This window comes from Bos indicus, chromosome 8 (genome assembly GCF_029378745.1).
Source record: "Bos indicus isolate NIAB-ARS_2022 breed Sahiwal x Tharparkar chromosome 8, NIAB-ARS_B.indTharparkar_mat_pri_1.0, whole genome shotgun sequence".
Classification (NCBI taxonomy): domain Eukaryota; kingdom Metazoa; phylum Chordata; class Mammalia; order Artiodactyla; family Bovidae; genus Bos; species Bos indicus.
In genome coordinates, this window is record NC_091767.1 from 70,412,526 (window position 1) to 70,425,652 (window position 13,127).

The following is a 13,127-nucleotide window of genomic DNA, read 5'->3' on the forward strand; positions in this document are numbered from 1 at the left end:
GTGGTGGTGGTGGTGGTGATGATGATGGTGGTGATGCGAATGGTGGCAGTGGTGGTAATCATGATGGTGATGGTGGTGGTGATGGTGGTGGTGATGAGGATGGTGGTGGTGGTAGTGATGGTGATGATGGTGGTAGATGGTACTAATATTTACTGAGCACTCACTATGTTTTAGATTCTGTCCTAAACACATTATTTATATTAACTCATTTCATCACCCCAACAACTCAATAGACTGGACCCCACTGGGGACCAAGGATAAGTAACAGTCCAACAGAGGAACCAGGACTCAAACCAGACAGTCTGACTCACAGCATGATTTTGCTGAGTTTCTCGAAGTTCTTTCAGGAGAGTCAGGGGAGGAAATCCTTTGCTGGAAAGAGTGGCAGATTGCTCTGGAGAGAGCTGAGCCATTGAAGTGCCTATGTTCTCCATCATCTAGGGGTGCTCCCTCTGCCTCCTCCCTCCTAGAACACCTCCTGCTTTCTGCCCATCTAAGTAGAGGTCTGCCTTCAGGGAGCACTGTGAGTCCTTTCTCCTTTGTGGCTCAGCTTGAACAGCCTCACTCTCATCTGCAGCATTTACTTTTTACATCTTTCTTTCTTGCTTACAAAGCAGTAAGCTGCAGCTTCAGCCTTAGAGTAGATTCAGCCTGCGTCTCCTTGGGAAGTGACGGGACCTTTTTGAACTCCACTTTCCCCATCTGTAAAAGGCAATAACAATGTCTCTCTTGCAGGACTGGGCTTTTGAAGATTGAATGAGACCAACTGTGTCAAGTTACCAGGGACTCAATGAATGATAAGAATTACTGGGTTGCTCAAAAAGTTCATTTGAGTTTTTCCTGATATTATCAGGATAATTTCTTATATATCATCACCTATTTGTTAGTGTAAAATACCTTTGGTGCTATTTCTTATTTCGTCCACTTGAGCTAACTTCCTAGAGAGCAGAAACACTTACTAGAAATATCTGTGGAAGAAATGAATTCTCTGTTCCAGGCTCCAGCCCAAACAGTACTCAACAAATGTGTATGGATTGCTAAATTCTGAGACTGGACAGGAGAGAAGAGATTAACGCAAGAGCCTTAACACTTTAGACTCCAACTAACAACTGCTTGGAGCTTCCCAAGTGGCTCAGTGGTAAAGAATCTGCCTGCAATGCAGGAGACCCAGGTTCGATCCCTGGATCAGGAAGATCCCCTGGAGAAGGAAATGAAACCCACTCTAGTATTCTTGCCTGGGAAATCCCACGGACAGAGGAGCCTGGTGGGCTACAGTCCATGGGGTTGCAAAGAGTTGGACATGGCTTAGAGATTAAAAAACTGCTTAGTCTCCTTCTGGCCTAACCGATGTAAGGCCAGAAGGCTGTCTCTAGACATCTGGTGACGAGGCCTGGGAGGGCAGTACCCACTTTCCTGAAGCCTGCACATTCATGGCACACCAGGACAGAATAGAGAGATGGAAGAGCCAGTATTTCTTACATTCTTCCCTATACCACCCAGTTTTGCTGTGAGTTGAGCAGGGTATGAGGTGTTACTGAAGAATACCGGCCTGGATGTCCAGCTGAGGTCGCCCAGCAGTGTCTGTGAGTTCCTAGCTCCTTTTGTTGATCTGGGTTTGATCCGCTGCATCGTGAACCCCAGCTTTGCCCTCATCCTGGGTTCTGGACTGTCCATCCTCTCATTATGCCTCCCCCACCTCCACCTTGGCCTTGCTTTTCCCCAACCTGAACCCTGTGACCACAGGCCTGGGGCAGGAGAAGGATGTGAGACAGAAGCCACGGCCAACCTCTCAGAACAATGTTATGGACTTTGGACCCACAATCAACTGCAGGTTGTCATTAGTTTTTGAAGATCACAGTAGAATAGACTAGGACAATGCAATCTGTTTTTCATGTTAGCACTGTTTCTGGAGACTTCTGTTTAGGCTTTACATGTGTGGCACATGCTGTCAGTATTTCTGATCAGAGATTTCAGGCCTGCTGAATTTCAGTCCTTTCAGAGTCTAAAAGGGACTGATCTCGAGCTGCTCCATCCAGCGCAGTGGCTGCTGCCTCACTGAGTCCCTGGAATGTGGCCAGTCCAGACTGAGATGGGCTGCAAGTGCAAAACACATTCTGCATTTCTGAGAGTCAGTACCCCACCTTTGAACTATCTCATCAAGAGCATTTATGTTGATCAAATGTTGAAATCATAATACTTTGGAAATATATATATTATTAAAGAAAATAGATTACTTAAAAGAATTTCACCTGTTCCTTTTTATTTGTTCTTTACATGGCTACTAGAAAATAACATTACATATGTGGCTTCAAAGAGTTGGACATGACCAAGCGACTAAAACTTGGCGTTTTATGTCTATTGGATAGCGTGGGTCTGGAGTGTTAGAATTTTCTTTTGGCTGCACCGCTTGGCATGCAGGATATTAGGTCCCCAGCTAGGGATTGAACCTGGGCCCCCTGCAGTGAAAACACAAAGTCTTAACCACTGGACCACTAGGGATGTCTGGGAGAGTTGGAAATTCTTGACCAAGTGGGTTGTTTAGCTGATCCTGCTTGTGCAACTGGAACTCATTCATTCATTTTTGATAAAATGAATATCCCCAGAGCACTATAGGGCTTCCCAGGCTGCACTGGTTGTAAAGAACCTGCCTGCCAAAGCGGGAGACAGAAGAGACGTGGGTTTGATTCCTGGGTGGGGAAGGTCCCCTGGAGGAGGGCATGGCAACCCACTCTAGTATTTTTACCTGGAGAATCCCATGGACAGAGGAGCCTGGTGGGCTACAGTCCATAGGGTCGCAAAGAGTTGGACACGACTGAAGCAACTTAGCACACACATACACAGCACACACAGAGTGCTATAAGCTGGGAATGGTGGGGAGGTGGGTGTGTAAACAGCGGGAATCCAGATGTGTTCAGGGGATCTCAGAAAACAAAGCACAGTGCCTGACTCTGACCTAACATCCATGCTGATGAGAACAGGAGGCTGGAGCCAGACAGAACGTAAGACACCATGAACCCAGGGAAGAATCTGAGGCCCAGAAGGTTGCTCAAGGTCACCAAGCATGTAGGTGGCAGGGCCGGGACCAGGACTCAGATTGCCTAACCTGAGCCCTTGCCCTTTCACCACCATCGCTGTAGGTGTGGTCATTTGGTCCACAAGCCACAGCCTGAGCTGAGGACAGACCCTGTCTGCTCCTCTGTGACTTGACATCGAATGTGGACTTTTCCCTTCCTGTCTACCAGAGGTGATCTGTCCAGCGTGGCAGCAGGTGATAAATCATCCAATGGTTCTTTCAAGGACAGCACTGAAAATGCCAGCTGTCTCTTTCTCCAAGAGTTCCGTGGGCCCTTGGAAACGCTTGGCTGCTCTGGGCAGTGAAGTAATTAGGTCAAACAGCACACACCCATGAAAAGCGGAATGTTTATGTCATCCAGTGCTTGTCCACTCCTTGGAGTGAGTGGTCTCTGTCCTGGGGGCCTTGCCAGACCACAACAATGCACTAGCCAATGAGTACAATGGACTCTGGGGCTATTTGAGACCCAAGGGAACCACAAGGAGCTCACCACAACAGGGGAGGGAGGAGGAGTGTCATGTGGGGTCACTACCAGCTGGCACTCAAAGTTCAAGTCCATCCAAGACCCTCAAACTTCAGTGGAAATACCCGGGAAGCTTGCGGGGGTTGGAGAACGGAGATAAGAGATGCTCTGAAGGTAAGCAGGATGAGACAAGGTGGGGACAAGGGAGAAACCTACACCCGAGAGTTAGAAGATGTAGGTTTCCATGCTTCTCTGCCACTAACCATGGGTGTGGCCTCAGACTTGCTCTCTGGAGCCTCAGATTTCTCATCTCTTGGACCAAATGACCTCTGAGCTCTTCTGCAGCAATACCATCTATGATTCTAAGATTCTCTCGGATCTACTGGCTATTATTTCCTTCAGGCTGTGATCAATGACCTAACCACATTCCTTTCTGCAGGGCGACGGCCCTATGTCTGACAGTGTGGAAACATCCTCTCCCCACAGGACAGGACAGCCCACCCTCGCCAGCAGCTCACTCTCCTTCCTCCCCACCCTCTCCAAACCACAGCAATCCCCCGGCTGCAGCAGCCTCCCTGGGGGTCAGTGGCGAGAAGATTCCAGATAACTGGTCTCCTCTGCTCAACACAGTTCTATGGGGGGAAGGCTGGACGCTCTCTGGGCTGCAGACTCTGGAGCGAAGATTCCATTCTCTGCAGGACAGGGGCTGACACGGAGCAATGGCCTTCACAGGGCTCGGGAGAGGAAGTTTCCTACTGTGCTGTCATGTCACGTTTACAACATTCCTCTCAACAGGGTGACAGGCTTGAAAGCCTCCTATACTTTTGCTCCTTGCTCAGAAGAAAGATTTGTTTGGGACACTTAACAAAAGCCAGGCCCCTTTTTTTCTTAGCAGCTCAAGACACTGGGAGAAGTGCAAACTGTTCCCAACCTCTGGTGGCAGGGAGAGAATGTTCATAGCGCTAACCTAAGCGGGGAAAGTAAGATTTGGAATTCTGTGCCTGGGGTGGTCCACAGCCTCATGAATTCCCAGTTCTTCTCCTGGAGAAAGGGCCTGGAAATTCCAGCTTTCTCAGTGGGGCCGTGGGGAGCACTGGGTTAGGAGCTGGGAAACCTCTGTTAGAATATCCAATGGTTGCTAATATGTTGTCTTATCTTGGTTGTTTACTTCCTTCTCGGGGCCTCAGCTTCCAAATCCATAAAATGGGGACAATGTTCTCTAACGCCCTTCCAGCTTGAACTACCTGGAGAGAGGTGTAGGACTGTCTAACAGAGCTGGGTGCTGGATATGTGGGTGTGCACTCTGTCATGTCTGACTCTTTGCGACCCCATGGACTGTAGCCCACCAGGCTCCTCTGTGCATGGAATTCTCCAGGCAAGAATACTGGAGTGGATTTCCATTTCCTATACCAGGGGATCTTCTCAACCCAGGGATAGAACCCGCTTCTCTTATGTCTCCTGCATTGGCAGGCGGGTTCTTTACCACTAGCACCACGTGGGAAGCAGGTGCTGGAGGGAAGAGGCAAAGCCAGAAGGGACTGTAAAGGACAAAGCCAGCCCAGGCTGGGCTCCCACGTGATGCCTTCTGTGAAGAGAGGCCAAGGAACACTCTTCCCACGCCTTACCTTGCCCCAGCCGGGAGCCCGTGATGGCCTCTTTGGCACTCCCGAAGCCCAGCTCTCTGCAGACCACGCTGGCAGACACCAGGTCCCACTTGTCATCGCAGACGGTACCCCATTCTCCATTCTTGAGCACCTCCACGCGGCCCTCCCCGACGTTGGCACCACCTCTCAATCGCACCAGTGGTTGCTGAAGAGACACACCGTTTGCTGAGCACAGCCTACTCCCCTCTCTTCACGATGCCCCCTGGCTCCCCACTCCAAACCCAGGCACCAGACTGGGAGCTGACAGTGCTCCATCTGTGTGAGCGTCTGTGGAGGGGATGGAAAGCGCGCATGCTCACTCTTCAGCTCTGCTGCATGCTCCCTTTGCAATCTTTGTCCTGGACCACCGGGCAGCCCCTCAGGGACTCTCATCAACTCCTTATCCCACTCCATACCTGTTCTAGGGCATAACCACTAGTACTTCCCTCCACTTCCTCACTCCAGAACCTGAAGCTTCAGCACTATCAAAAGACGCTCCTACCCACAAAGTCTGCAGATTCCAAACGGATCCTAATTCTATCAGACGTGTAACAGAGTGCTTGTCCAGCCCTAGGGGAGATTCTGGGGCACTAAGGTGATCACACTGCAAGAATCCTGCCCTGCAGACCCATGAGAGGCAGGAGAAAGAAGACAGAGGGTGAGAGGGCGGGGCCTGACCAAGGCAGCACCAAGGCAGCCAAGACTTGGAGTTCTGCCCAGACAAGGGGATGGGGAGCCTCCCACTGGTTAAGACCAACATCTGTCCTGCAGCTGGACTTCTGCCTGGTCACTACTCCTGCTTCTGCCACCCCTGACTCTACTCCAAGCCCAGACCTGGACAGCCCTTCAGGAGATACAGCCCCACCAGACATTCAGAGAGAGTAGGTGGTTATAGTTTGTTGTTGTTCAGTCACTAAATCATCTCCCACTATTTTGTGACCCCATGGACTGCAGCATGCCGGTTTCCTCTGTCCATGGGATTTCCCAGCAAGAATACTGGAGTGGGTTGCCATTTCCTTCTCCAGGGGATCTTCCCAAATCAGGGATTGAACCCCCATCTCCTGTGTCTCCTGTATTAGCAGGTGGATTCTTTACCACCATGCCACCTGGGAAGCCCAGTTATAGTATAATTGCCCCTAATTGCTCACCATCGGCCTTGAAGCCTTAATAGTCTTATGGGATTTATTTATAATTGCACAGGAGTAAGACCCACTCTTCCCAAGCATCTTAATCCCACTGGATCATACCTTACAAGATAGGAGATGGGTCATTTGACTCCCATCTGCCCACATAGCCTGCTTTGCATCAGTTTCTGTGTGTGTGTGTGTGTGTGTGTGCATGCACGCATGTTGGGGTGGGCAACTCAGAAGGCTGTGAGGCTCTGAACTATTGATTCTATTTGATTCAATACAGAGGGAGTATGAGGTAACTGTGCAGTGCTTCTGCGTGTGGGGATCAGACCAGAGTCATTGTTCTACTTTGGCCTCTGCAGTTCACAGCCCTGGACTCCATCCCACTCACTGATGGAGGCATCCCACTTCCATCCCACCCCTGAATGAGGCAGGCCTGGTTGGTGGTGGTGTCTTTCAAACATTAACATACACCAGTCACCTTGAGCTTCCCTCATGGCTCAGTCAGTAAAGAATCTACTTGCAATGCTGGAGACTGCAATGCATGAGATGCGATTCAATCCTTGGGTTGGGAAGATCCCCTGGAGAAGGGAATGGTAACCCCCTCCAGTATTCTTGCTTGGAGAATCCCATGGACAGAGGAGCCTTGTGGGCTACAGTCTACAGGGTTGAAAGTGTCAGACATGACTTAGCAACTAAAACCACCACCACCTCTAAGAAAACCACCACTGGTCACCTTGAAAGCCAAGACATAGAACAAGAGCTTCTGTCTCCATCTTCCAGTCAAGGTCTGCACCCCAATTTACTGACCTTGGGTAATGACCCTGGCACTAGAGGGAGAAGAAAAGAGGGACAGGGAAGGGCTGCAAAACCCCTCACTGGCTTCAGGAATCTTTATTCTAGCTTTAGCAGAACACGACAAATACAACTGCTGGATCCAGCCAGATGGCTGTAGAATCATGACCTTTCCCTTCCCCCACTTCCCTTCCCAAGCTGCCTAGCCAGATTCCAGGGTCCCCTTCCCATGGAGCGGACCATCCGTGACTCAAGCTTGTGGGAGGCAGAGTTCCAAGTAACCTCACCCCATCTAGCAGTGGCCAGGCAGAGTCAGCTGGCCCTGGAGGAAAAGAAAGAAGGGAAAATGTGATGTAAGCCTCGCTTGATCTTTTTTTTTTTTTAATTGGTTTGGTATAACTTGATTCCTCCGCTTTCAACCACACAGTAAGAGGAATTCCAAAACAGTAGGACCTGGTGTTCTGGATGACACATGAGGCAAGCTCAGAGGCTCAGCCTGAGGCTGTGGAAAGGATGTGGCCATCAAATCATGTGGCTGGGGGGGCAGCGAGGGCCGTGGGGGCTGGCACTGTCCAGGTGTGCCTGTGTGGCCTGCCTGCACACGTGAGATGTGTGGTCAGGTCCGTGCAGTTTGGACGCCCCTGTGGGGCAGGGCTGAGGGTGGGGGAGGGCTGGCTGCTGGCCAGAAGTGTCTGGAAGACACCCCAAAGAGTTCCCACACCCTCTGGTCGATGCCTGGACTTGCTGCATTCACCTCATGCCTTTTATTTAAGGCTTATTCTTTTGTCCAAATACACCACCCCAGCCTTTCCAAATATAGCACCCAAAGCTGTTTATCTGGTTTCTGCATCAGTTTCCTGTTTCTACTGGATAAGTAGATAAGAGATCACTCCCCATCCATGAGCAGGTTGATAGATGTTGATGGAGAGGAGAGATTGGAGAGGGAGATGGGGTGGGGGGCTTCCCAGGTGGCACTAGTGGTAAAGAACCTGCCTGCCAATGCAGGAGACACAAGAGCTGTGGGTTGGATCCTCGGGTCAGGAAGATCCCCTGGAGGAGGGTATGGCAACCCACTCTAGTATTCCTGCCTGGAGAATCCCATGAACAGAGGAGCCTGGCAGGCTATAGTCCATAGGGTGGTACAGAGTCAGACACGACTAAAGTGACTTAGCACAAATGCACGCTTGGGGGGAAAAATGGGGGAGGGGACAGCAGATGCAGAGTGGGGCTGCCTCAGCTTGGGGAGGGGCTGTTACTATCCTCCCTGCAATACCAAGTCCCAAGTTTCGTCCAGCACAGGGCGTCATTCCTTAGTAAATGATCAGCTCTCTTTCCCACACTATCTCGCTACTGTTCCCACCCACTGGCCTGGATTAGCAGTTTCCAGAACATGCATGTCACAGAGAACCTTTAGGGATATGTGCGAAAAGGAGAATGGGAAAAAGATGAGCCAACTAGTGATTTCTGAGGGAAGAGAGAATAGTGCACTTGCTCTTCTTCAGAGGAGCTTCCCGGGTAGCTCAAATGGTAGTAAAGAATCCCCCTGCAATGCGGGAGACCTGGGTTTGATCCCTGGGTTGGGAAGATCCCTGGGTTGGCATGGCAACCCACTCCAGTATTCTTGCCTGGAGAATTCCCACAGACAGAGGAGCCTGGTGGGCTACAGTCCATGGGATCACAAAGAGTCAGACAATACTAAGTGACTAACATTTTCACTTTCTTTCACTTTTCTTCTTCAGAGGAGTCATCAAGCCTGCCTTGGCTGGGACAGCTCAGCGGTCCTAAGGCATCAGTCAGCTGAGATGGGGATGATAATTCAGATGTGCATCCACATCTCTTTAATACAATTCTCCCCACATGCAGGTACTGACTCACAAACATACAGTGTGATAACAGGCACAGATAACATAGATGTGCTGATGACATGTTTCCATTTACAGGAAGTCCCCTATGTACGAACCTTCAAGTTGTGAACTGTCAAAGATGCGAACTTGTGTTTGTACGTCCAATTACGTATAGTTCAAGTGCCCAGCATCCATTGTCACATGGCTGCATCCTCTGCAAGTGTTGCGCTTTTCTGTACTTTCCTATACAGTACTATATACAAAACAGTAGTAGCTGTTTAGTCACTCAGTCATGTCTGACTCTTTGCAACCCCATAGACTGTAGTCCACCAGGCTCCTCTGTCCATGGCATTTCCCAGGCAAGAATATTGGAGTAGGTTGCCATTTCCTTCTCCAGGGGATCTTCGTGACCCAGGGATCGAACCCTTGTCTCCTGCAATGGCAAGTGGATTCTTTATCACTGAGCCACCAGGGAAGCCCATAGAATATAGCAGTACCATATTTTTATTTCAAGCCTAGCATGTCCGGAAGCGAATGTAAAAGCAGCAATACATAACTGATTGTGTTAGTTGGGTACCTAGGCTAATTTTGCTGGACTTATGTACAAACTGGATTTCTAACTTACTCTTGGAACAAAAGTCATCCATATGTAGGGACTTACTGTACTAACTCTGAGAAAGCTTTTAAAATTTGTTATTCTTTCTGATGCAGAATAAGTAAAACCTGTTTGAAAACCATTGTAGTTGACTTCTTGTGCTTTTGAGAGATGGATCACATTTCCAACGGCTCTGAAAGTGTTAGTCCCTCAGTCGTGTTTGACTCTTTGTGACCCCATGGACTGTAACCCGCCAGGCTCCTCTGTCCATGGAATTCTCCAGGCAAGAATACTGGAGTGCGTAGCTATTCCCTTCTCCAGGGGATCTTCCAGACCTAGGGCTCTAACTCATGTCTCCTGCATTGCAGGCAAATTGTTTTCCCATCTGAGCCACCGGGGAAGCCTGCCAAGGGCTCTAGGATGCTTGATTTCTCAGGGAATCGCCCAGGAACCCCTAGTTCTCACCCCGACCCTTCGTGCTGGTCCACAGACAGCACACAGAACCTGTGACGGTCAGTAGTGAGGCACAGCCCTCTCGCGGGTGTTTGTCTGCCACAGGGGGGACACTAGTCTCAGAGTTGAGCAGCAGTGCCAGAAGGACAGTAAGGGTGCTAATGTTTGGGGGCAGGCTCCCAGCTGCTTGTCACACCCCAGCAGCAGCATCTATCAGTGAGGCTGGCCCTGACAAGTATCCTGCATCTTCCTGCCCTCTAGAAAAGTGGTCCGAGTTGCTGCCAGTTCTCTTCGCAGGGGGAGAGGGGGTTCCCTGTCTGATCTTTTAACGGCCAGCCCACCCCTCCAGGTACCAAATCTGCCACCCCATCCTCACCTCTGGCTTATAGGCTTTCCGGAATCTTGACGGTCCATCAGGACTGAAGACCTGGCCGGGCACACAGCTCACCACAGCCGGAAGCCCATTCTCACAGGTGACGTTCTTGACAGGGTCCAGCGACACCTGAGGGCCCAACTTGCAGCTGGAGATGTGGGCCTCCGTGCCTGTGCAGTCCATGGAGTATGGCCAGTACCGCTGCTTCTTGCGGGCGGCAAACATCCTGCGGAAGACGAGACAGGGCAGGTGACCAAGACATCATGGTGCCCACCCCTCCCTTCTTTCACAGCTGGGCAACTGACCCCTGCCCGGGGCTGGTCACTAAGGTAGTGGAACCAGATAGACGTGGTCCCTGCTCCTGCAGTTCAGTCTTGCTCCAGACAGGGCTCTGCAGGGCATGTCTGCCAGCACTCACTGGTCATGCTGGGCAATGGGGAGCCAGACTTGGAAGGGCAGTCATGGCTTCCTGCTTCCAGGGAGCTCACATTCTAGCAGACAAGGGTCTAACTCAGTGTGTGTGCATGCTAAGTCGCTTCAGTCATGTCTGACTCTTTGTGACCCTATGGACCATGGCCCACCAGGCTTGTCTGTCCATAGGATTCTCCAGGAAAGAACTCTGTAGTGAGTTGCCATGCCCTCCTCCAGGGGATCTTCCCAACCCAGGGACTGAACCCAAGTCTCTTACATCTCCTGCGTTGGCAGGCAGGTTCTCTACCAACAGTGCCACCTGGGAAGCCCCTAACTCAGGGTAGTGACATATGATACTAATGCCTATACATGCAAAGTGTAAAAAGGGATCTTGGAGAGACAAATGCAATGTGATATCCCTCAGCCAAAAAAGAATGAAATAATGCCATTTGCAGCAACATGATGGACCTCGAGATGATTATACTAAGTGAAGTAAGTCAGACAGGAAAAAACAAATATCATAGGACAGCACTTATGTGTGGAGTTTAAAACAAATATTACAAAATATATACAAAACAGAAACAGACTCAACAGACATAGGAAACAAACTTGTGGCTGCCAAAGCGGTGAAGTGGGGAAGCTACCCTTCCCTCTCTCTTGTCCTGGGTCTTTGAAGTCTGTGTACTCATCGGTGATTGGCAGAATCCAGTGAGACGCACTGCTGCCAGACTGCCCAGAGGAGGGGCTGCCAAGGGCAGGTTGGCCCCAGATGAACAGAAGCGGAGTCCTGTCCCTATTGGTCTAGCAGGCCTGGAAGTTTCTGCTTTGCCTCAGAGTGAATGGGATGTGAACAGAGAGGAAGGATAAACCTGACAGACGCCACTGATATCTCTCCTTACCAAAAACTGTGACTGGTAGTAATGCTATTCTATGCGTGCAATGACACAGAATCCTTGAAAGAAAAAGGACTGTCTTGGAAAGCTCAGGGTTTGTGCTCAACATAGCTACAGCCAGAGCACAGAACTACACAGGAGGACTGTTAATAATCCCAAGACCCAGGGCTTCCCTGGCGGCACAGTCGATGGGAGTCCACCTGCCAATGCAGGGAACACAAGTTCGATCCCTGGTCCAGGAGGATTCTACATGTTACGGAGCACCTAAGCCCACACACCATAACTACTGAGCCTGTGCTCTAGAGCCTGGGAGCTGCAACTACAGCCCACACACCCTACAGCCTGTACTTTACAACAAGAGAAGCCACTGCAATAAGAAACTTTCACACCACAACAAAGAGTAGCCCCCGCTCGCTGCAACTAGAGAAAGCCTGTGCAAAGCAATGAAGACTCAGTGTAGCCAAAATAAATAAATAAATAAGAAGTAAAAAAGAATTCCAAGAGCCATTGGCCCTCTCCACTCCCTGGAAGCCCCCTGCACTTGGAAACACAGCCTCCAGTTTGATTCCCATGACACTCACACATGGGACAGAACACACTTGAGGTGGCGGGTAGGATGTTATAGCTTGTTACGACACTCCCACAGTCAGTCAGGTGAGCAAACACTCCCAGGGGATGTCAGGCGCACAGGGAGTGGTCAGGTCTCACTGGATCGGAACATCTAGCTCCCAGTTTTCAGTGACCACCAGGCTCTGCCAGGAACAGATGTACTGAGCTCTCAACACAGAGTGAGGCTCCCTCAGCAGACAGAGCTGCTCTTCCTTCCCCAGAGAGCCCCTCTGTCCTCTGATGTCAGATCACAGGAATGCAATCCTCCACAGGCCTCCACCAGGGCAGCCCACCCCGCCCCCATGAGTCACTCTCACAGGCTACCCCTCCCCCACCCCGGGACCCAGACATGGGGATGCAGATAGGAGGCACTGGGGAGGATGTATGGGCTTCCTACGGGGCTCTAGTGGTAAAGAACCTGCCTGCCAATGCAGGAGACATTAGAGACGTGGGTTCTGTCCCTGGGTTGGGAAGATCCCCTGGAGAAGAGCATGGCAACCCACTCCAGTATTCTTGCCTGGAGAATCCCATGGACAGAGGAGCCTGGTGGGCTGCAGTTCATAAGGTTGCAAGGAGTCAGACACGACTCAAGTGGCTTAGCGTGCACATGTACCCATGGACAACCCACCCTAGGCCTGATGGTGGGTGACTGGAGTTACAGGACAGCCACCGGACAAGTGGGAAGCACGCTTGAGAAAGAGGTATCTAGGCTGATGGCTGGGTAACACTGAGCTGAACTGATTCAACTGAAAATGAGAAGTCCTCCTTGCTCTCCTCCAGCCAAGAAGCAAACCAGACTTGGTAGGGATTCTGCCAGCTCTGTGAGACTGTCTACTTCAATATGC

General features: G+C 50.6%; 1 protein-coding gene across 1 annotated transcript in view; it reads right to left on the bottom strand.

Annotated features, from left to right (window-relative positions):
• LOXL2 (lysyl oxidase like 2) overlaps positions 1-13,127 on the bottom strand; it is a 113,563-nt gene that overhangs the window by 37,276 nt on the left and 63,160 nt on the right. The window contains exons 5-6 of the mRNA XM_019966354.2: positions 10,373-10,595; positions 5,162-5,345 (exon numbers count right to left, since the gene is read on the bottom strand). Coding sequence (XP_019821913.1) covers positions 5,162-5,345; positions 10,373-10,595 — 407 coding nt within the window. The remainder of the gene's footprint in view (positions 1-5,161; positions 5,346-10,372; positions 10,596-13,127) is intronic.